At 37.1% G+C, this 22100-nt stretch overlaps 1 protein-coding gene across 1 annotated transcript; it reads left to right on the top strand.

Moving 5' to 3' along the window:
- The first annotated feature begins 4710 nt into the window (after window positions 1-4710).
- Window positions 4711-10372, top strand: LOC131430972 (forkhead box protein I1c-like). The gene is made up of 2 exons (XM_058596303.1): window positions 4711-5729; window positions 8990-10372. Exons 1-2 carry the CDS (start codon window positions 5254-5256, stop codon window positions 10215-10217), a joined length of 1704 nt encoding a protein of 567 aa, XP_058452286.1. The 5' UTR covers window positions 4711-5253; the 3' UTR covers window positions 10218-10372.
- Window positions 10373-22100: the final 11728 nt, after the last annotated feature.

Here is a 22100-nt window from a genome sequence, read left to right as displayed (position 1 = left end):
GGTTAGGCAGCAGTATTTTGAGTATAAAAAGAGGCCTTTTTGCATTTATCGGGGCTTCTTAATTTAACTGTTAAGAGTACCCATGGGCGACCGGGTAACACCGTAATCAAATTTGGACTTCAGCGTTCGTGTAAAAGCAGAAATTAAGACTTAAAGCATATTTTAGTGAAACTAACATAATATCAGATAGTTATTAGGTCAGGCACAGAGTTTATGTACTTTAGAAAAGTTATCGTATTGTAGTGTAAATCTATGAAAGTGAATATAAGTGTGTTGAAAAGTTTCAAAAACCTTCGTTAAAACTATAGATCACATTTCGTGACGATATATAAAATACCCCTCTCGCCGCTCAGGTTGTTGCACATGAGAATACGTTCATGAAACTGAAATTATTCTACATATCATCCTGGCAATTTGAACCCGGATGTCGCATCTGGATAAAATTCAATAGCGTTCTATTGGATCATAAATCCATTAATTTCAATTTATGTTAGTGAAAATCTATTCAAACGACTCGGAGATAAATTTGCGCATGTTTTCTTTTCATTTTCGCCTTTCTCTTATATAGAAAGGTTATACAATTACTGTGAAAACCAACTACCATTCGACTTAGTTCGTCGAGTAAGTAAAATGTTTGTGTGTGTATATGTATGTAACATATTTGTGCACTTCTTTTTCTGGGAAATGGAAATTTCTCGTAGATGGCTTGACCTATTCTCACAAAGTTAGTTTTAAATAAAAAGTCTTATGAGTCTATCCAAAAAATCTTGATCTTCAACCGGATCCGACTTCCGATAGCAGAATGACAAGGTGATGAGAGTCAAACATATCAAACCGTCATATGAAGCTTATCAACACGTTCTGATGAAGTAAACACTGCACCTGGTTTAACAAACAAACTCACTGTGGATGAACTGATCCTTATTATCCTACTGAATGTGGTTTAATGGACCTGTAATTCGTGATTCAATAAGTTGAAAAAACCCAAAGTATTCTGCGATTGGTTGAAATTTCAGGGAACTCATAGTATTCATTAGGTTGGGGACAAAATCGAGCTTGTTGGCCGAACTCCAAAACCACCTTCGAGTAGTGGGAGATGGCGAATCGCGCCAAAAGTTTTCTTTGTCCCTATGCTTGCGGATGAACGGTAATACACTTTTTTTTCGAATATGACGAATGGTTCCATTTTCAGTCCACAACAGCTAACCGGTTTTCAAATCACAGCCTTTTTCGCGAGCTTGTCGGCAAACTCGAACATCGATCAAAACGCAGTCATGCACGTTTTCCAACCACGGAGTTCTGCCAAATACGAATAATAATACCACTAGGTCCCATACAAACGGATCTGTTTTTCTTGGTTTAGTAAATAAACTAGTTAGGCTAGCCCAATCGTCTATTTCGTCGTGACTGTTTCAAAATGCCGAAAAAGAAATGATTTGGCAACGCAACAACGAAGTTGCTATGAAACGAGACTTGTTTGTTTGTTGTTTTGAAGTGTCGACAGCGCTTTCCATTCATCAGTGCCTCTTCTGATTTGAACTAAATTTTACATGTTCAGCCTACCTGCGATTTGCGGATGTTTACATCGGATACAAAGCTTTGACAGTGCTATGCAAGATTCACTACAGATTACCTCCATCATGAAATTCAATTCGAGCATTCACCTGGAATCAAGTACAGTCAAAGATTCAAACTTAACAAATTATGGAAATCGACTCTAAAATGTCGGCAGGTCCAAACATTTTTCCGAATGACTGTGGACTTAAAAGACAGGTTGATAATTTCACACAACCCATGATGATGATACTAATCCATGATTATCCATTTTCAGTGAAATGGAACAGACTAACCTGATTTCTGCATTGGAGTTAGGTAGTTGTGGTTGGTGAACCGGATAGGAAACTCCACCCATCATAAACACTAACTGATTCCTATGCGTCTTATGCAATATTATTTTAAGAAATCGTAGAGCTGACTTGAAAGATTTCTAGGTGCAATCGTTATTCATGAGAACGATATTAGTATGCCTTTTTCTGTCGTTTACCTACTGTTTCGCTAAGAGGCAATAGAATTTGTAGAAGCGATCTCCTCCTACAAGAATATGTACAGGCCATCGATAACCTGAAGCAGCTTAATTTTATTAATTAAATACAAAACAAAAAAGTTAACAATGATTGAGTATGCCAATGAGACCCGCTTTCGTTACTTTCGAATGGTCATCAGGATTGAAGTGGTTTTCTATGACCAAGTACAAGATCCAATTCAATCTTATTTATCAAATCTCTTGACTTGGTTTTAATAGCTATAAAACAATCAGGTTGGATCTGACCGAGTTTATGATCGTAGCCCTCATCATATGAAGCAGCTGTTTGACAAAGACCCTTTAAAAACAGACACGATCAGTAGCTCAATTGACCATTCTGAATATTTTGATTCGATCAGAAGCGAGAAAGCATTCTTATTGAGCGGATTGAAATTCGGAAGAACGACGTCTATTCCATTCAGTTTGCGTTTATTTTGTAAAATACTTAAATATGTTTTCGCAGTATTTCGTCTCATACTCCGCAATGTTGTAGTTTAATTTCCTTTTGTGCTGCGATAAACTCAAGATTGTATTCGGCTCTATGAATTCTTAAAATTGTTTTTCTTCGACACTTAGTGCGTCTGTGGCATGGCGATTCAATATGTTGTTAAAAATGTCTGTGTGCTTAGAATTATCGGGTGAACACATTTCTTAGCGGTATTTTACAATTTCTAGCATAAACTAAGCACTGTCTAAAATCCGACGAATTGAAAAAGCTCGATCTTAAATCTTCCATTTATTTTCTGCAATAAATTCATAATTCTACGATACGATGATATGACTAATTGACTAACGAAAACTTACCGAATCATGATTTCTTTAATTCGCACAAGTCAAATCAGAAAACAGTTTCATCAATGTCGAGTCATTTATTAGAATATTCATTACAGAATTTATCCCCTTTGATATATATTAAACTTTTTTTCTGTTTATTATAAAAATAAACAGCTACCATGGCGAACTGATTTTCTACATTCAGCATTGCCAGTTCTATAGAAATTTCACTAAAGGTCTCTGTCACTCTGACAATATACCTCTGTCAGTGTACCACATAGCGCAAAAGATGTCCTCGATAATATGTCGAAGTACTCCGTATTATAATTTGTATTTGGTTCTGCTGCATGATTCGGATGACTACTAGCTTTGCACTACTTGTATCCTTCCCTGACAAGGATGTTCCGCGACGTTTGAAAGTAGACGTTGTACTTTTTGGTCACATCTTGAATAAAAAAAACCGGCTTTAAAATACCTCATTACATGACGATCCCTGGTTCAATGTTCAAGCTGATTCCTTTCCACATTTGAGGTTTTCGTGTAGTTTTTGTAACTGTTGTTTTCGGCATCTTGAGCACTTTACGGCCAGTCCGGATTTTTCGGTGTACACAATTTTTTTTTTCTTTCGAATTCCATTTAACGGTATTTCTGAGTTTGATCGATTTCTGAGTTTTGATAAATTTGTTTGAGATAATAAGGGACCCTGAGAAAATGACGTTCTATTAATCCTACTGTCTAAACTAAACTGTCTAAAACCTTCATTATAATTGAAATGCACGTAAACAAAACTGTCACTTTTTATGATATGAGGAAGGCAACCCGGTGACCTAACTGTTAGCTATAAGATAATCAGAACAGCTGGTAGGATGGATCAACTATGGTCGTAGCCTGTCAATTTGACAAAACAAAGTGTCAAACAAGAGCGCAAACAAAAAATAATTATCAGAACATCAGTCGGGTGGCACACGGTTTCAAAAATAGTTTTCTGATAACAGAATTTTAAACCGTTAGTTGGCTTAGAGAAGCCTTTAAATTTTTTTTCCAAACCAATTTGAAAAATCTTCCGAATTAATTTATGGTGTAAAATATCATATGTCATCCCCGAAACATCGGGGTGTTTTTGTAAAATGAAATCAGATGAGATCCCCAAATTCAAACTCTTGGTTTAGGAATCCAGACATTACGAAAGACAAAGAAACATAATTTTCCTCTCACTGTGACAACCATGGCGGAAATGTGCCAGTCACACCAACGCATTAGGGTTGTTTTCCTTTTCCAACAACTCTACAATATCAACTCACAGTTTCAGTTGTATTGGTTCAAAAGTTGTGTTATATACCTTGTTCCCGTTACTAGTGTGCTCTCATTCGCACTCAAACATATCCTGCCATCGAATGAACTATAGACACACCCAATTATTTCCTTTCTTTCATATTACCGTCCCCGAGACGGGAAGGGATACGACACAACACACACTCACAAGCCATGGTAGTCGTTCAACTAATATCCCATTTCGCATTTGGCGCTGGCGTGGTTTTGCCTAAAATAAATGTTTTACTTAGCAAGGAACACAGTTTTCACAAGTTTTTGAAGCCAGTATGCCCGCCAATGTAGAGATTTCTCGTTTTGTAACAGAGGCCGCCGATGGATAGGAGGGGATCGATGGGTGGGAGATTTTCTCATGTGCGCCTTATGCTGTTATCCTGGGATTGGTACTTTGGTGTGGAGGTTACAATACAATCTCGCTGCCGATTTTGGCTCACTTGATGGGATTGGGTGAGGGTTGTACGGGTGCTAGGTCTCGGTAGGCTGTTGAAGCGAGGGTTTCGCGTTCAAGGCGGAAAGAGAAATTATTACAACATAGCAAACGGATACTCCATCGTACAGGGGTAAGAGGTGCTGTGGCCTACTCGAGAGGGAAAATATCGGTGTCCTGTATCGACATAGTTGAGTGAGAGAAAACGAGAATCTCCGAGCGAATAGATAACATTTAGTTACGAGTTTTTGCATACATCAGACGCGCGCGCCATTATCATGCATACGTGAGCGCAAAATTTTCACAATTTTCCACAAAGTTAAAATAACATTATCATTTTTCTCTCGAACGTTGACATGGGACGTGGTGGCTCCGCATAACGTGAATCTCGGAGAGTGAGTGTTTGACACTTAGTGAAAGCTGTGTGTTCCGAGGATTCAGCATTTCAGTACAACATCAGTCATCAGGCCGAATAGTTTATATCAACGGATTTTACTTAGTGAGAGATTTACTTGAATATTTCGAAACGTTACTGGTGGTTTTTACTGAAACTAATTGATACACCGTTTATGTTTGAGAAAAAACGTTTTTATGAGAAAATCTCATAACAGTGCTTATAATTGTGAACTTTACTCCGGAGATGCATTCTTCAGGTTCGCCACTTTCTTCGCCCTCTCCGTTGGATTTACGACCTGTACTCGGCGGACCCGCTATTCCCGCTATGCACCATTCACACGAGTCCATACACCGGGTTCAAAGTCCTGGCAACGCTGCCAATAGTACCAATCAGCAACATAATCATCATCCACGTCAACATCATAACCAACATCTTCAGAGCATTGTGAACGGAAACACTAGTAGCATCAACAGTACTACGATAAGCGGAAACATTACTGGCAGTAGCTCAAACGACAATAATAGTCATCATGACGAGGGTGATGGAACCGACGGTACCACAGGCAGCACTTCCAACGGAACAGGAAGTACAAAGACATCACGCGCCCAGGCATTAGTGAAGCCACCTTACTCGTACATTGCACTTATTACCATGGCAATACTGCAATCGCCCCAGAAGAAGCTCACACTTAGCGGAATATGTGACTTTATAATGAACAGGTAATATCACCAGTTGAATATCCTCCAAAAATAAATTATGCTCAAGTTTATGCACAGTGATCGTTATATCGCTCATTGTTCAAAGGTAAAGAAACGAAATCTAACAACGAAAGTTCAGTTACTCGTACAAACATTGCAATATTTTTGGAACCTTTACATTATCACATTTTTTAAAAATCCAAGCAATGAAATTTTACAAATTTCTTGTGCCATTCGTCATCAGAGAGAAGCTCTGTTCTTTTTCCTGGCATTAATATTATTTTTGATCAGATGAGGGTCTATATACCTTCCGTCGCAAAAAGAACGAAAAAATCTTTCGATTAATCTAAAAATAAAATGCATTTCGATGCATCCAAAAGCATCGAATGGTACATACTTTGTTATGTTTATAAATTCGTCGTAATATGTGGAAAATTGTAAATTTGTTTTTGTAGTCATTGGAGTTGACGGTTATATCACGAAAAATTTAATAAAGTTCAAAGCCAGGGTTTTAATTGCTATAGCTAGTTAGTGATCGTTGGTTGTCGGTTCATTGCATAGGACACTGGTCTTACAAACCAGTTATCGTATGTTCGAGCCCCGACCTGGAAGGATTCGTAGTGTCAGTAAGATCGTAGCACCAGCCATGCAATGATTCTGAATTGCCTGCGAAATCTGTTGAGACAGAAGGTCAAATTCCACTACAGGAATGTAATACCAAGGCTTTTTTATTTAGTGATCGAAGGGTTTTGCAGAACAGCAATGTTTTGCCTGATTGGTAATGTTTTTTTAATATAAAAAACCCTGTTTCAATCCACCCAGTGGTGTAATGATGCCTTTATCTCTTATATATTACAGCAAGATTCATCAACATACTACAAATTAAAAAAGTTTAGAAACCAGTTTTGAAGATTTCTTTTGTATAATACTACTACATTTGGATTTAAGCTAATGAAAATCGATTGAATCATATATGAGAAAGTGAAATGAGCTCCATTTTAAAGATTTTGACCGGTATTTCCGGAACCGAAAACTGGATCCCGGTATAGTGAAATTCAGATCATTCAACCATCAGATAATATGAACTACAAACTGAAACAGTTCTAGGCTCAATTTTTAAATAATGTCCAAATTTTCTGCGCGTACGATTTGAATGGCGATTTGAAATAAATGACGCGTCCAGCATAACGAAGAACAGTTCGTATGGCCATAAACTAACATGACCTAAAAATTGGAACAGTTTTGAGCACAAATTAGAAGATTTTCAGATGAATCGCAAATGGTAAAAATCCGTTGAGTCATCTTGGAGAAAAGTGACTGACATTATTATCATTTTTTATGCATATCACCGGAAATCAGATCAAACTGAAATTTGGGAACTGAGACCGTAAGACCTACCATTTCAATCCGGCTTAGCCATTTTCGAGAAAATTGAATAACATTATTTTCACTTTTTTGGCACATTTCACACTGTAATTACAGAACAGGAAGTTGGATCCAAATGAAACTTGGGAACTGTGTAAAGGACTATGAAACCTTTCATTTGAATTTTAGTTTGTGAAAATCGGCTTATAGATTGACAACATTTGTCACACACACACACAGAAATTCACTCACTGAATCGAATGGTATACAACATCCGGCTCTCCGGTCAATTGAAAAGTCGATTTTACACAGTGATTGCATAGCCTTTCTATATATGCCTCAATCGCTCCAACATTTCACTTCTTTCAAAAATATATGACTATTCACTTCGAATAACTGAGATTGCTTACAGCTCGGTTAGAAACAGATATCCTACACACTTAAATGTTATTGCTGATTCTCTATGAAAAATGACCGAAATTTGCACAGTCGATTTCTCGGTAATCATCTCGGCAAAATGCATAATCTCGGCAATCCTAAATTTGGTAACTGTCAATTATAACAAATTTTGTTGTTAACTCGGCAAAAGCGATCGGGATTGAATCATTAATTGCCGAGTCATCAGTAATCGAGCGTAGAAATGATTTTACATTAATATTGTAATAACTAACTATCACAAATGCGAATGCAAGTTTGAGAAAAAGGAATCTTTTATTAATACTTATTTTAATAAAAAAAAAACCCGAAAAAATATGTCGGATAAAAACATTTGTTTCAAGTGCTTTTCAATGCTTTTATTAGGAAATAAACAAACATATTAAAGCATATGTTATAAAAGTAGCTAGTTTTTTATGCCGCTTTTTTCTATTCAAAATCCTCGAATTTCACATACTGTTCGAAATTTCGGTTTCCAACTTTTCCAATAGTTCCTATATCGAAGTTTTCACGATTTATATAGGCAACAGTAATTCGATCATTGTCCGAAGTGGTAAAGAAATTGAATACGACTTCAACTTCGTGGTGTTCAAGTCAGTTGTTAAGTGAAAGAAAAACTCCGAACATTCGTTAAACTCACGTTATAGTTGTGTTTCAACTGAACATAAGCCCTTAATTATATTCAGAATAAAAACAATCATGATTGTCTAGAAATAAATAAAATAATCATGAATCGACTACAATGAAACTTTAGTCCTACTTTCACTAGAGAAATTTTGAGAATTAAATACATTTTGCATTCAAATTCTTGGTGCTTCTCAGGTGCGATCAAGACATGTTTTAATAGGAATTTGAGTAATCATGCAAATATGAACTGAAATGTAGCTCATTGATACATTATTCGGCAAGAAAAATAAACGCTCATATAATAAATTCCAAATGACAGAAAAAAGTTCAAGCAAAGTTCGCTAAAACTAAGACACATTAATCATTTAGGTTTTGAGACCCCGTTGGTACAGGTTTGTGCTGAAGTGGACATGTTTGCGGCCATCAAATCGTAAATCTATATTCACTTTGCACTTCGGTGCAAAAATGTGCGTTGTAGTTACACTGACGTAAACGCTTAGCGAATTATGTTGATTCGCGAAGTGGTATTAGCAATCCAACATAATCTGCTAATGCACTGATGAGCTAAATGTGAAACGTAAAACAAACAATGCATATTCGATTCTAAAGTCATTTTTCACTGATTTTAAATCTTTGTTTTTATTGTCTTTCGTAGTTATCCATTTATTATTTTTCGCTTGAAATTGAAATGGTTGCCTTTTCCATATAGCATAGCTATACAAACGCAGTGAAGTCAGGTCCATGTAACACAATTTCTATCAGTCACCGAAATAAATTCTACAAAATTTGTCCATAGATTGAAATAATTACTAAACCGTCGATGAAAGGAAATAATCAAAATCGTTTCTTTCCAGATTCCCATACTACAAGGAAAAATTTCCCGCCTGGCAGAATTCCATCCGGCACAATCTCAGCCTGAACGATTGCTTCATTAAAATACCTCGCGAGCCGGGCAATCCTGGCAAGGGTAACTTTTGGACGTTGGATCCACTAGCGGAGGACATGTTCGACAACGGGAGCTTTCTCCGCCGGCGAAAACGCTACAAACGCACCACGATTCCGCCGGGTATGAACTTCCCGGCGGTGTTCAATCCATTCGCTCCGTTCTGGATACGGAAACCGGTTCCGGTGATACCGATGCAGTTTCCACCGCATGCCAATATGGCCGCGTTCGGTGATGGTCTGCCGGTTCCATCTCGAAGCGACTTCATACTGGAGAGCAAACTAAATTTGTTCGGAGGGAAAATGGATGATTTGAACGCGGCCGTGATGGAGAATAGTGAGTTCCTTCAACGAAATGTGGACAGTTTGAAGATTTCAAGTGCGATGAATAAGTTTTTTCATGGGTACAACAGTGACGGTAGTGGTCCCAGCGGGTCTTACGAAGACAATGTGAATAGCTTACAGTGCAATAACAATAACAACAACAGTAGTTCAATTATTAGAGATAGTATGAGTGGTTACTTCACTAAAACCAACAATAACGTTCCTATGAACATTCACAATGACCGGTATCCGGTGTGTGTAAACCGAAATGAACCCTCCCCGTTAGTCATCGGAACTGGGGACAATGCCAATGCATATGATCTGGAACTATCCAATGACGACAAAATTGATGTAGAAAGTGATGATGATTTCAAATCTATGGGAAAAGATTACGACCATGAGCAGAAACGAACCGAAACGTACTCCATTCGCAATGGCCATTATTCACCGACGGAGAGAAAACCTACCAAACAGTATGAGTCTACGAAACCTTTGAACGATGTCGAAGAAGATTGCTGCGAGGATGATGATAATTCTGATAAGGCTAGTAGTGGTTCACCAGATCCTCAACAATCGTCTCATAAAAGCTTCTACATGAATAGTTTCGAGGATACAGGCCATTTTCTACCGGACGCTATCGGCGGAAAGTATGAAAACTTAAAAAGTGCAGCTGAGAATGACGAATTGAATGTAGTTGACACCTACGGGGAAACCAAACTGGTCGGATATGATTACGTGAGTCGAAAACGGAAATTCGGAAACACTAAAGGGTTCAGTATAGAGAATTTGATTGGCTGCAATGTTGACGACAGATGAACCGGCGGGAGGAAGTACCTAATATACTAGATCATTGTAGAAGGCACCTTTTTAAAGCATTCCAAATTCTGTAGAGTAACGTTCTGTAAATAATAAACCTAAAAGTGTATTGAGTATTTGTGATGGTATATTAAATATATAATTTTAGCATTTTACAGAGCTTTTTTTCGATTACTTGAGAAAATATTCTCCGAGCGACACGATAACAAGGTTCGGAAGATTCAGGAAAATGTAATCATACCGACTGTGACCTACTTTTTCTAACTTAGATCTGCTGTCATGACAGCAAACATTTTAATCACATTCGTCGAAGACTTTAACAGTTTTAAAGGGGATCAATTGAATTATCTGACATAGTATTCTAGTGGTACATGTAATAAAAACTATAAAACACCTTGGAACTTAATGTAAATTTCGGATACTTTACTTCAGATTTTGAAATATTTCACGGATCGCTGAAACATTTTACTTATATGTCAGTTGAAACTCTCCACTTTATTTCGTGATTTGACAAGTTTACATTCTTGTTACAATCAGTAATATGATGTCGAATTAAGTGCATTTTACACGAAGGGTAGTAAGATCTGAACTTATCGATACGCCATTTTGTCAAAATACTAAAACTACCGTGTTTTGTGTTTGCGAGTCATTTGACCAGCGCTTGACTGTGGGGCAGAAGGTTGAAAGTGGAACAAATCGAAAAGTATTCTTCCGAAAATGAACGTTCTATTGAAGGTTGTACTGAAGGCGTAAAAAGTGAAAAAGGTGATGAAAAGTAAAATTTTACTGCAAAGAAGCTTTTCACCAAGCTCCCGGCCCAGGCTTTTGATACCGCAATCCGAAGGAACGCCATTGCCGAGCATTTTCGGATGAAGAAGGTGTCCAAATTTCCAAAGAAGTATGTGATGCGGCAGCCCGTAAGCAGTTGCGGTCGAAAATCCAAAACTTTGGTTTCTACTGGCGTTATCAATAAAGATGTATACGCACGGAACGACCGAAATTAGCTCTGCGCCTAACTCGTATTACTGTTTTTGAATTAGTTGATTTTAACAACAAAATTTCCAAAATAACTATTAAAATAGTTAAAATTGATACTTTACTTTGCTGAGAAAAACTCTTATTTTTAGAGAATGTATTTAGTTGGCGAATATCCTGGACACAAACCAGCAATATTTCAATCCAACACGAAATTCTCCTTGACAACTAATTTTGTGACTAAAATCAGAAATTGTCTCTATTTTTCTATCACCATCATTTCTGAAGGACAGCACAAAGAAATCAAAAATGAAATTGGTTTTATTAACAAGTTTATTAGCCAAAAACTCATGAGAAGTGTTGAAGCAAAACAATACATCAAAAAGCTTAAAAGGACAGTCTTTTTGAAACTGCTTGCAAATTGTTTTGATGTTTTCCGCATGCACAGAAAGAAATACTGAAATTTACACGACATGTAAATCAATAGTAACATGAAATATACATGGGTTGAATCGAAAGTTTGATTGAAAACCATCATCGATGTAAAACTAAATTCGATTGCATTGAATTTTCAATTAGTAGAACTGTATCTTTCAATTAACACTTAGTTTTGCGATAAAATTATATTCAAACGTACAGAAATGTAAAGTATATTTATGTTTAATTACCTGCTCTAAACATGATGTAAATTTACAAAATATTTTTATCTGTGTGTGTTACGATATATCTATATTTAAATTTCTAAAACGATATGTAAAAATGCCTTAAACTCTTAGTGGAAAGTGTATTTATTCAGAATTGGTGCGCATTTGAAGCGATTGTGCGTAATAATGTTTTTACGTGGAACAGTGAAGTGAGTTTCGAATGTTGCACTCTAATTGTATATGTCAAATGATGTTTTTTGTATCTTCCCACCGGCTGCGCCTTCCGGTGTACTACTTGTATTCGGTTTTGGTTTTTCGAGAGAGAGTTTTCAGTGAGAGAGTCGATTTCGCGAAGTCAAATGAAGAAAACAGTGATTTAGAAGAAAAAAATTTATAAAGAAAGTTTCGTTTATGTCTTTTTCTCCAACACAAAATCGTATTTATACCTGCCAATATAGAAAAGACAAACACGACTGAATAATTCTTTTCGGCAGTAGTGTGCCATTTAGTGGCTAGTAGTCATTACGGTGTTAACGTTTGTTCAGTGACAGTGCACCATATAGCTGCAAATTGCAGAAGCCAATTCAACCATTTATGTTGGTTGAAAACAACGTTTTATTTCTCTAATTCAACTAAAAAATTAATTGAATGGAAATGAAATGTACCTTAGCTAAGAAATGACAGCATGTTTAATTGGTGAATACAACTAAAAACAGTCATTTCAACAAATATTTTATTATTATTCAGGGAATGAGAATTCAAAAATCTAAAATAGCAAAAGTAAGATTTTTTTAGTTGTCTCAAAAAATAACTAACTAAAATCAGAAAATCAACTAATTTTTTCGCCAAAATGCCGATTTCGGTCTTTCCGTGCGAGAAAAACTGTCTATAAAAACAGTTGCTAGCATTAGCACTACTTTCCAGCTTTGTTTTGGTCTGAGTTAGTTTATGCTTGAAATATCACTTTGCGATATCCGTCCAGAAATGGTATAACGTATACAAGAGATTAAATACGTGCCAAAAACAGCCAATCTATCAAACTGTCCAAAACTTCACCCAACAGTGAAGTACTGGGCTCTTAAAAGCTCTTCGAAACTAAGAAAAATGCAAACAAAACCGTTGATTTCGCGGGCGTATCTGAGGATACCGTACGGAACCAAATGAGAATTATATTACAGAAAGTTCGAGAATTTTTTATGCGGCTTTTTTAATGACTAATATCTTAATCAATTGTTTCTAAAGCACATACAACCCTTTTATTCTGAAATAAACAATCAGTTTTTTTTCAGTACGTGTAAATCTTTGTTGCTGCTACTATTTTTGTGTCCGAAATTTAACGTGGACAGGCTTTAATAACCAAATAGTAGCAACATGTCATGTCTAAACTATATTATTATTATTTTATTTTATTATTTTTTACCTACTACGATTTATATCAACACTTGTTGCTTTTTGTTATAAATTTATGTTTGATTGCTGATTGGGTATCATCAATTAAAAATTTATCTTTTGACAAATCAAAAGGGTCATAGAATGAGATTAACTGCATCGTTTTATTGATACAAACATATGCAAAATAAGGGCAATGAAAATAAAAAAGCTGTATGAGAAAAACACATTTCGTTATCGAATAACGAATATAGGCATAACTTCCCGAGTAGCCAATTATGATTGCATTAACCAGTTTGCAACTAAAGCTCTGAGTATTTTTTGTTGCAAACTAGTTCGGAATAAGTTATCGTAACCATCGCTATCTTTCCTTTTTTGCCGGCTAGCAGGGCTCAATAAGTGATTTTTCTTTGTTTAAGGATTATCGTATTGCCGCTTTTCGTAATCAGTTACTATACGATGGAAGAACAACTTCTTTTTATGCAATTTTAAGCATCCCTCAGCTCTATTCGGTTCAAACCGATATAAACGCAAAAATCAGTTCGGTTTTACATCTCATCCAAGTCAGTCGATAAAACAAAACCGCTTACGTTCGTGACAGAAGAAACCAAGTACAGTATTGTGTAGTGAACAATAGAACGACCCCAACATGAGTGAACCAAACGAACAAAAACTACCGCCGACACGAAAGAATACAATTGTTGTTGACTTCAGGCAGTGCAAAATTCGACCTTCGATACGAGAACTTGAAGGTTTGCTTAAGGAGCAAATGCATCTTGACATGAAACGTGTGCATTTACTTCAATGCAATAAGACGAATAATGTTGTTTACATCCAGTTTTATAAAGAGTTGGATGCAATTCAATTCGCAAAAGACAATAATAATGTGCATTATGTGGAGCACGAGAACATTAAGTCCAACATTCCAGTATATATGGGTGATAGTGCTATAGAAGTGCGTGTGCATGATCTTCACTCAAGCGTCACCGATTTTTATATTCGCAAAACTATGTCCCAATACGGAAAGATTCTCTCTATCGAAAAAGAAAAGTGGAAGAATTTTTTCCCCGGTATTCTAAATGGCGTACGTTTATTACGCATACACTTGAAGAGGCCTATACCTTCTTATGTCTTATCGAGTAGCCGCCACAACACCGATTCGAGTCGTCGAGGCGCCAGCGAACCGGAAGCCATGCTCCAACCGGAATCGCGGGACCGACCTCGGCACTCCATCGGGTGTCCCGTGTGGTGTAAGAGACTCGGTGTCGGGAGATTCTCCTTCGCCGGGGAAATCTCCGTCGGAGTAGTCTAGATCCTTTGTCGGGGACTAGATAAGTAGATCGTCGCGTGATACCGATAGAATCGTCTGAGCGCCAGTGAATCGGAAGCCACGCTCCAACCGGAATCATTGGATCGACTTAGGCATCCTTTCGGTCGGGTCGTAGACGCGTACCGTAAGCGTCGGTTCGGGAGGACTTCCCTCGTTGGGGAACCCTCCGTCGGTGTAGACTAGATCTTTTGGCGGAGACTAGTCGAGTAGTTCCGCGACGTAGTATCAGTTTTGGGTCGTCGAGGCGCCAGTGAACCGGAAGTTACCCTCCAGCCGGAATCACTGGACCGACCTCGTCATCCAACTGGTCGATTCCTCGAGAGCAGGATGCTGATCCCCATTCTGCATAAATCTGGGGAGGGTGCTGTGAGCACCAATAGCCTTCCACCCCGAAGTAATACCTAGCGGTGGTGCCGGGGAGGTAGGGTTGGAGATCCAAGGTGTTTTAGTGGGTAGTTCCAATCAACAGTTGGGTAGTCCTGTGGAGAGTCCCACACTCCGTGCGTAAATGCATTTCACCTTGTAAAAAAAAAAAAAAAAAATACCTTCTTATGAGATTTTCGATCAAGATACAAGAATTCCGTGCAAATCACTTGTTACCTATGACAATCAGATGGCCACATGTCAATATTGCCAAAAAGCTGTTCACTACGGTAATCCATGTGATAAACTGGACAAGGAGACAACTACACCAAAGGACAACAGTGCTTCCTTCAAACAAACCCCAAGCAACCCCAGTACACCTGTGACAGCCGCCAACAACAGTGAAGCATCCCTTTCAACGAAACCATCAGTATCCTCTATAGAACAAAGTACACCGGCTGCAGTTAATAACTTACCCTCCAACCAACCAGCAATTGCAACCGATATACAACAAGGTGCATCTACAGCAACTAGCAACGAAAAGAAGACGGAAATCGACAACAATACCATCGATGCGGCAATGGATGACCAGACGAACCACGAACGAAGTGCCCCTCAATCCTCGCAGGAGGGAAATGGAAGCTCCTCTCCCCTTAGAAAAAGGGTGACAACGAGATCCAACTCAAAAAAAAATTATTTGAAAAATCGGCTCAATCGGCCACGCAAAGCTTGTACGCAAAAAGGTCTGAATAAAAAATATCTTTTAAATAAAAAAAATAAACGCACAAATGAACAATTCCATAAATCAACAGGAGAAAGGTGGTGAAATCAGAAACTACATTATTATGCGAACGATGTTTTCTAGAAGCGCTTGTACTGAAAAGTCGAATAGGCTTGATTACATAATGCTACAATTTGGATGAAACTTTGCACACATCATGAGTAGGCCAAACCATTCGCTTTTGCACAGATGGAGAGTTTACCCTGGCAAAGAGAGGAATATGAGCGTGTACTAATCCTATTCAACGGAGTTTACAAAAAACGTAAGTCGAATATCGATACACAATCTTGAAACCGCGACTATATCAACAAACCCGCACGGTCTTTTGACTACCTGGACAGCCATGGCCACCAGACGGCTACCAAAATTGATTCAGTGACGGCTGTCAAATCCAATTTGGTAAAACATAGTCGCCTGTACCTTAGTTAGCCGAGCGTTTTCATCTTTACACCTTTGCTGATTCGATCGGTATGACAAACGGCTGGCAGACACATCAACCGTAGAAATCCTGGTAGATACGGTTGTCTCATTTGAAGTGTATGTTCGGTAGCGCCGAGGCTTCCTGCCACATTTTACTCGTTAGCCAGCCGTATGAAAGCCAAGCCTATGCGGAAATGAACGTGAAAAAAACTAAAGCGCAAAATAAAGATTACTGCGATTGGTTAGGGTTATTTTGTTTATTGAGAAAATTTGTCTGGGTGCACACAGAGAAATAGAGCTTGTTCATAATAGCAAAACTGTCAGTAGATTTTTAATTTTGATTTAGATAGTAGATTTTTAAATTAACTTGGTGTTGATTTCAAACAAGAATATGTTTGTTCTGAACCAATTTCTCCCTTAAACATCCACAATGATCTTTGCTTAATTTAAATCCAAATTTTAAGCTATTTGTTATATATCAACAAAAGTTAAGTTGATGTTACTGACCATGTCTTTGTGGATTGAATCTTGTTTTACCTTGATATCAAGAAATAAATTGACTCATTTCATCTATGATCTTATTTGTGTAATAATACAACTAAGTTTATTGTTCAAATGAAAACCAAAAAAGTTTGAACGAGTATTATAAGCGAAATTATTTCAACTTCTTTAGTTTTCTTAGGGTTTTTCCTTGGTTTTTCAACAATACAAGTGTTAGTTAATTGTGGGTAATGGAAGAATTTTTTTATACTAAATGTCTGAAATGCATGAAACGCCAAGATCTGGGGTGATCTCAAAAAAAAATTTTTTATGAAAATCGAATTTGAGACTTCGGAAATCCGCGTAGAAAAAAACTGCAAAATTGAAGAAATTTTTCTTTGATAAATGTCTTAGAATCGAAAAAAGTGTCAGAGATGACTTTAAAAAATCGAGATAACACCAGATCTTAAGAAAACTTCGTAACTTGGGAAATTCGCGTAACTTCAGAAATCCGCGTAAAAAATAACGCGAAGCTTTGCAAATCATTAAATCCGTGTAAAAAAAAACACCTGAAAAAAGCCGCGTAAAAAACACATAAAAACCGCGCAAATATGACCTCAGTGTATTACCATTGCATATATTTTCATATCATGCACAAACATAGATTTACGGGGTAAGTTCCAAAAAGTTAAGCAGCAATGTCTCAAATTAAGTAATGTTATTGTTTTTTAGCAATAATCGATCCTAAATACGTAATATAGTTCTTGTTCTCGAGCAAAAGGATGACTTGAGGGGATTTAGTTCAGCTAAATTTAATTTACACTTCAATTAAACGCTTGACTGAGATGAAAACATTTTCTGATGCACCGTTCGTTCATCTTCATCTTCGTTGAGGACAACGCACAACATGCCGTCTTGCCTGCTAGGACACATTTAGTCCCGGATGCCTGGATATGGTTGGATGAATTTCATCGCATGACCACGGGGCGTCTCTTGATTGTTAGACATAAAATGTTTGCGTGCATGGGATTGAGACATGAAACCATGATCGTTTTAATCCGTATGATCTGAAATTCTGATTGATTTAGGTATGTATCTTTATCATGTTGCTTAGAGGACAAAGATGGTCGATGTTTGTTATGGAGTCAGGATAACTTGGTATTTACTACATCAAAAAATTTCGCTTGGGCAGATTGAATTATTTTGAGTTATTCCCAGTCTGTTAATAAGAGATCGAAAATATTCATCATTTTTTGCATTTCGAAAAATACCTTTCAATACAACTTGTGATCTGCTAATGGTTTTTCGTATCATTCATATCCTCTTACAAAAATTCTACAAAAGTGTTTTCATTAAATTTTTAATAAAAATAGGAAACATTTTTTGATGTTGTTTTACAACAAATTTAACATTTTTTGCATTGTCGCTTAAAATTTCAAATACACTTCCCCGGCGGACTAAAATTAGGTTAAAGCCGGATATGAAAAAATGATATAAAAAAAATAAATAATAAATACACTTCACCACGTACTTCCAGAACCGGAAGTAGTATCCGAATAAAATTCAATATCACCAAAACACCAATTTATAGTGACCGTCTATCTGAGTCTGAGTTTGTGGAAATCGGTTCAGTCATTTTATTAAAAACTAAAGACTGTCCCAGAAAGTATGGACGCACTTTGATTTCGCTGTAAATAATTCACAAGTGTTAGATATTCAAATTTTATTCGATATTATCAGTATAATATTAGACTACAACAACAGAATATTATTCTCAACATTTGCTACTTAGCCATTGTAGACTAGCTGGCGCACCTTCTTGCGAACGTTCCTCACACTTTTTTCCAATCTTTTTGGAACTCAAACTGGAAGCAAGATCTGGCTAGAAGACAACAGGATCCTTGTGGCTTCGAATCATGGGTAGAAGTCGTTTTTGTAAACATTCCTTGATGTATATTTCGCTGTTCATTGAAGCAGTGATGATGAAGGGTTTCGAAATCTTTCCGCAACTACAAATTGCTTGCCAGACCATAGCTTTCTTGCCAAATTTTTCGACTTCAATCGATGTCTCGGACTGGTTTAACACTTGCCCTTCTCGCACCGTATAATATTGTGGTCCCGGCAAGGATTTGTAATCGAGTTTCAGGTAGGTTTCGTCGTCCATGATTATGCAGTTCAAATTTCCAGCAAGAATCGTATTGTGAAGCTTTCGAACCCTCGGCCTGATCGATGCTTCTTGTTTCGGACTACGTTTTGGTTGTTTTTGTTTCTTATAGGTTCGTATAGGTTCGAAGATTCAGTCTTTAAGTAAGCTCAAATGACAATTTCAAATGATTTTAATCGTTTTCCTCAGTGTTATGTATAAAAACCATCAAAATAGAAACTTTTCTGCTAATCAACCGGAACTGGATGTTGAATGCGTATAATTTTTTTTTTTTTTATATCGTTTATTTATACCCGGCTTTAACCAAGTTGCGGTCGTTCGCCGGGCGTATAAAATTCAATAGCGTTGTGTATGACCATAAAACCTTCCTCATAAATATAAGTTTGTGAAAATCGGAAAAACCATCTCCGAAAAAAATCATATGTATATCTGTAACACATACACACACAGATATTTTGCGTTCTCAGTGAACTAATGCGAATGATTCGAGTATATGCCACTCGGTCCTCTGGGCCTAGATTCAAAAATCAGTTTTCACAGTAATGGCATAACTCTTCAATGAAAGAAAGGTAATATTTCATACTTCTTATCTAATTTGATCTGATTTCAAATAAATGTAGATCATTTCTATTTTTTAATATTCATATTTGAAATTGTATCATACATAGAATCAATCAGTGAAACAGTAAAACAGTAAAACAGTAAAACAGTAAAACAGTAAAACAGTAAAACAGTAAAACAGTAAAACAGTAAAACAGTAAAACAGTAAAACAGTAAAACAGTAAAACAGTAAAACAGTAAAACAGTAAAACAGTAAAACAGTAAAACAGTAAAACAGTAAAACAGTAAAACAGTAAAACAGTAAAACAGTAAAACAGTAAAACAGTAAAACAGTAAAACAGTAAAACAGTAAAACAGTAAAACAGTAAAACAGTAAAACAGTAAAACAGTAAAACAGTAAAACAGTAAAACAGTAAAACAGTAAAACAGTAAAACAGTAAAACAGTAAAACAGTAAAACAGTAAAACAGTAAAACTCTTAAGAGAAAAACATTGAAGCACTCTAACTTTATATTTCGGCTTCGAATCGTCAGTACATAAGAGTTTATGTTGAACTGTTATGTAACTTAGCAGCTTAACATAAATCGCTAGGCAAGCTACTTACAGAACTTACTTTATTTACACCGAATTAATTTACATCTTTACTTTCGTGCCAAACGTAACGTAGTAAAAGTTTTTGTTGTTTGGGACCGACTATCCTACATTCTCATTGGAATACTATTTTGAGGGATAATTTCAACTCTAGCCGTTTTCTAATACCATCAGCCTGCAATGTATTTGGGTTTGAAAAACATATTGAATATGAATAATAAATTAAATTATCATTGCACTCTATTAATCCGGACCACATGCTGAACTATAACGTGTGGGTGCTTTCGATGCTTGGCAACGGGTAAATAAGTCAAACGTTAGCGCAAAGCTGGTATAATCCTCTCATAACGAGAGTCTCAATATATATATTTTTCCCCTGATGTGGTGATGATCATCATAATGACAATAATAATCCGTGAAATATTGTCACACATAAAATGCGAAAACGAGAGTGTCTTTATTACTTGTTTACCATGCCGCAGAACATCTGCACAGAACATATTTTCCGTTCGGTCGGTAGAGCTTATAGGTAGCACTAATTTCGATTCTTTCGTATGAATATTATCCTTCATCAAGCAGATCTCGTCCCAACAGGGAGAGAGATAGGCCTCTGTTTGGATGGTCTCGGCCTCAGGAAACAGGAGCGATTGGGAAAACAAAGCACTCTTCTCTGAAGCTGCGGGTTTGAGAAAAAGATTAAACTCGAAATAAACAATTTACACAATAGGGAAATAGGGTCTAGGATTCACCGCCCGACTACACTACCCAGGGAGGTGGAAAGAAAATGCTATGCCCACCCCAGCTTTTCGAAAACACACAAAGAAAAACTTGATTTTAAGCCGAGTGCGACACTGGAGATGCACAAAAAATGCAATAATATATCATTTTTTTTGTAATGCGTGTTTTGTTCTAATTTGACAAAGCAACTCAATTGTGCAATACATGTCGATGCCTGCCATACAACCGCAAACAAAAACCTTGTTTGTCTGAACATCCCTAGCCAACAAACACCAACATATTGGCCACGATGTATACTACATATGGACGGGATCTACGATGTTTACTGTTGTGCTTCCACTCAACCATTTATCATTCAGCCAGGATTATTGTTCAATTCACTGCACGGCACCACGATTCTATATCTACACAAAGGGGCACATACAATTTGCTTTCCTCCGCATAATTTCCGACAATTGCACGGTGGAGGAAAACTCAGAAAAACTAATCGACACAATACTCACTCATACATACGACCACACACTCATCGTTGACAGAGAGTAGCAGTTAGAGGGTGCAGAAGCACAAACGATAATCGTCTTCAGCGCAAACCCGCAAAACCACCACCAGTCACCACCCATTCTATATTCGTTTTGCTTTTATCGAAATCAATTTGTTTTGTTGTAGCGCGCACGGGGTGCAGATTGGTGGTGTAGACTTCAGCACAAATTGCGGGGGTGGTCTCGATGTGTTAAATTTAGTATACATGCATTTTCGGGAAACAACAAAAGATCCTTTATCGCATGACGACGATTCACGGTTGTTTACCGCTAAACCAGTCAAGGGAGCAGAAGTGAAGCAATAAAAGAGGATTTTCTTTAGATTTGCGCCTTTTCGGTTAGCCCGCCTGCATACCGATGATGGATGCTATTATAATTCTGAAACCGTTGCTGTTCCTCTTGTACTGGCTTTGTTATATCAATCAGTTCACTTCTTGACAACATATTACGAACGGACAAAACGCAGACCTGAGATTTGTATAGCAGTCAGGGTAAGATAAATTATGTAATGCTTTGAGTTCTTGGTAGGCCTATTTGATTTTCTTGTGATTCGGAACGAGACATGCTATAGTACTCAACATGTTACGTATATTTCATGTATTAACTCCACAAAGAACATAAATTGTACATATCTTAAATCAAACAGAATAGCGAACGTAGCTCTTGAATGACTTTAAGCTTTTTATTCCGTGAGTAAAACCTTTCTTAGGATGACGATTGAATTTTACACGGGCTGCTATTGGCACATGGCCGCAAAACTCAATTACCGTTTGCGACACCCGCAAATGAAGAATGGAACCGAGAAAACAAGGATTCTTCCGAAAACTTTCATTTCGGCAGTTGTTATTTGCCACATTTTTCAATAATACAAATAGAGGTTCATCAGAAATAGAAGTAAACTCAAAGGGT

Source organism: Malaya genurostris, chromosome 2 (assembly GCF_030247185.1).
Source record: "Malaya genurostris strain Urasoe2022 chromosome 2, Malgen_1.1, whole genome shotgun sequence".
NCBI classification, from domain to species: Eukaryota; Metazoa; Arthropoda; class Insecta; order Diptera; family Culicidae; genus Malaya; species Malaya genurostris.
The sequence above is the reverse complement of the archived record's forward strand: the minus strand, read 5'-3'. Positions and strand labels throughout refer to the sequence as shown.

What these genes read in the sequence shown, in the direction of transcription:
- LOC131430972 (XM_058596303.1), top strand. Translation starts at nt 5,254, where the DNA reads ATGCATTCTTCAGGTTCGCCACTTTCTTCGCCCTCTCCGTTGGATTTA. An exon ending in TGTGACTTTATAATGAACAG is followed by an intron (nt 5,730 to 8,989) that starts GTAATATCACCA and finishes GTTTCTTTCCAG; the next exon opens with ATTCCCATACTACAAGGAAA.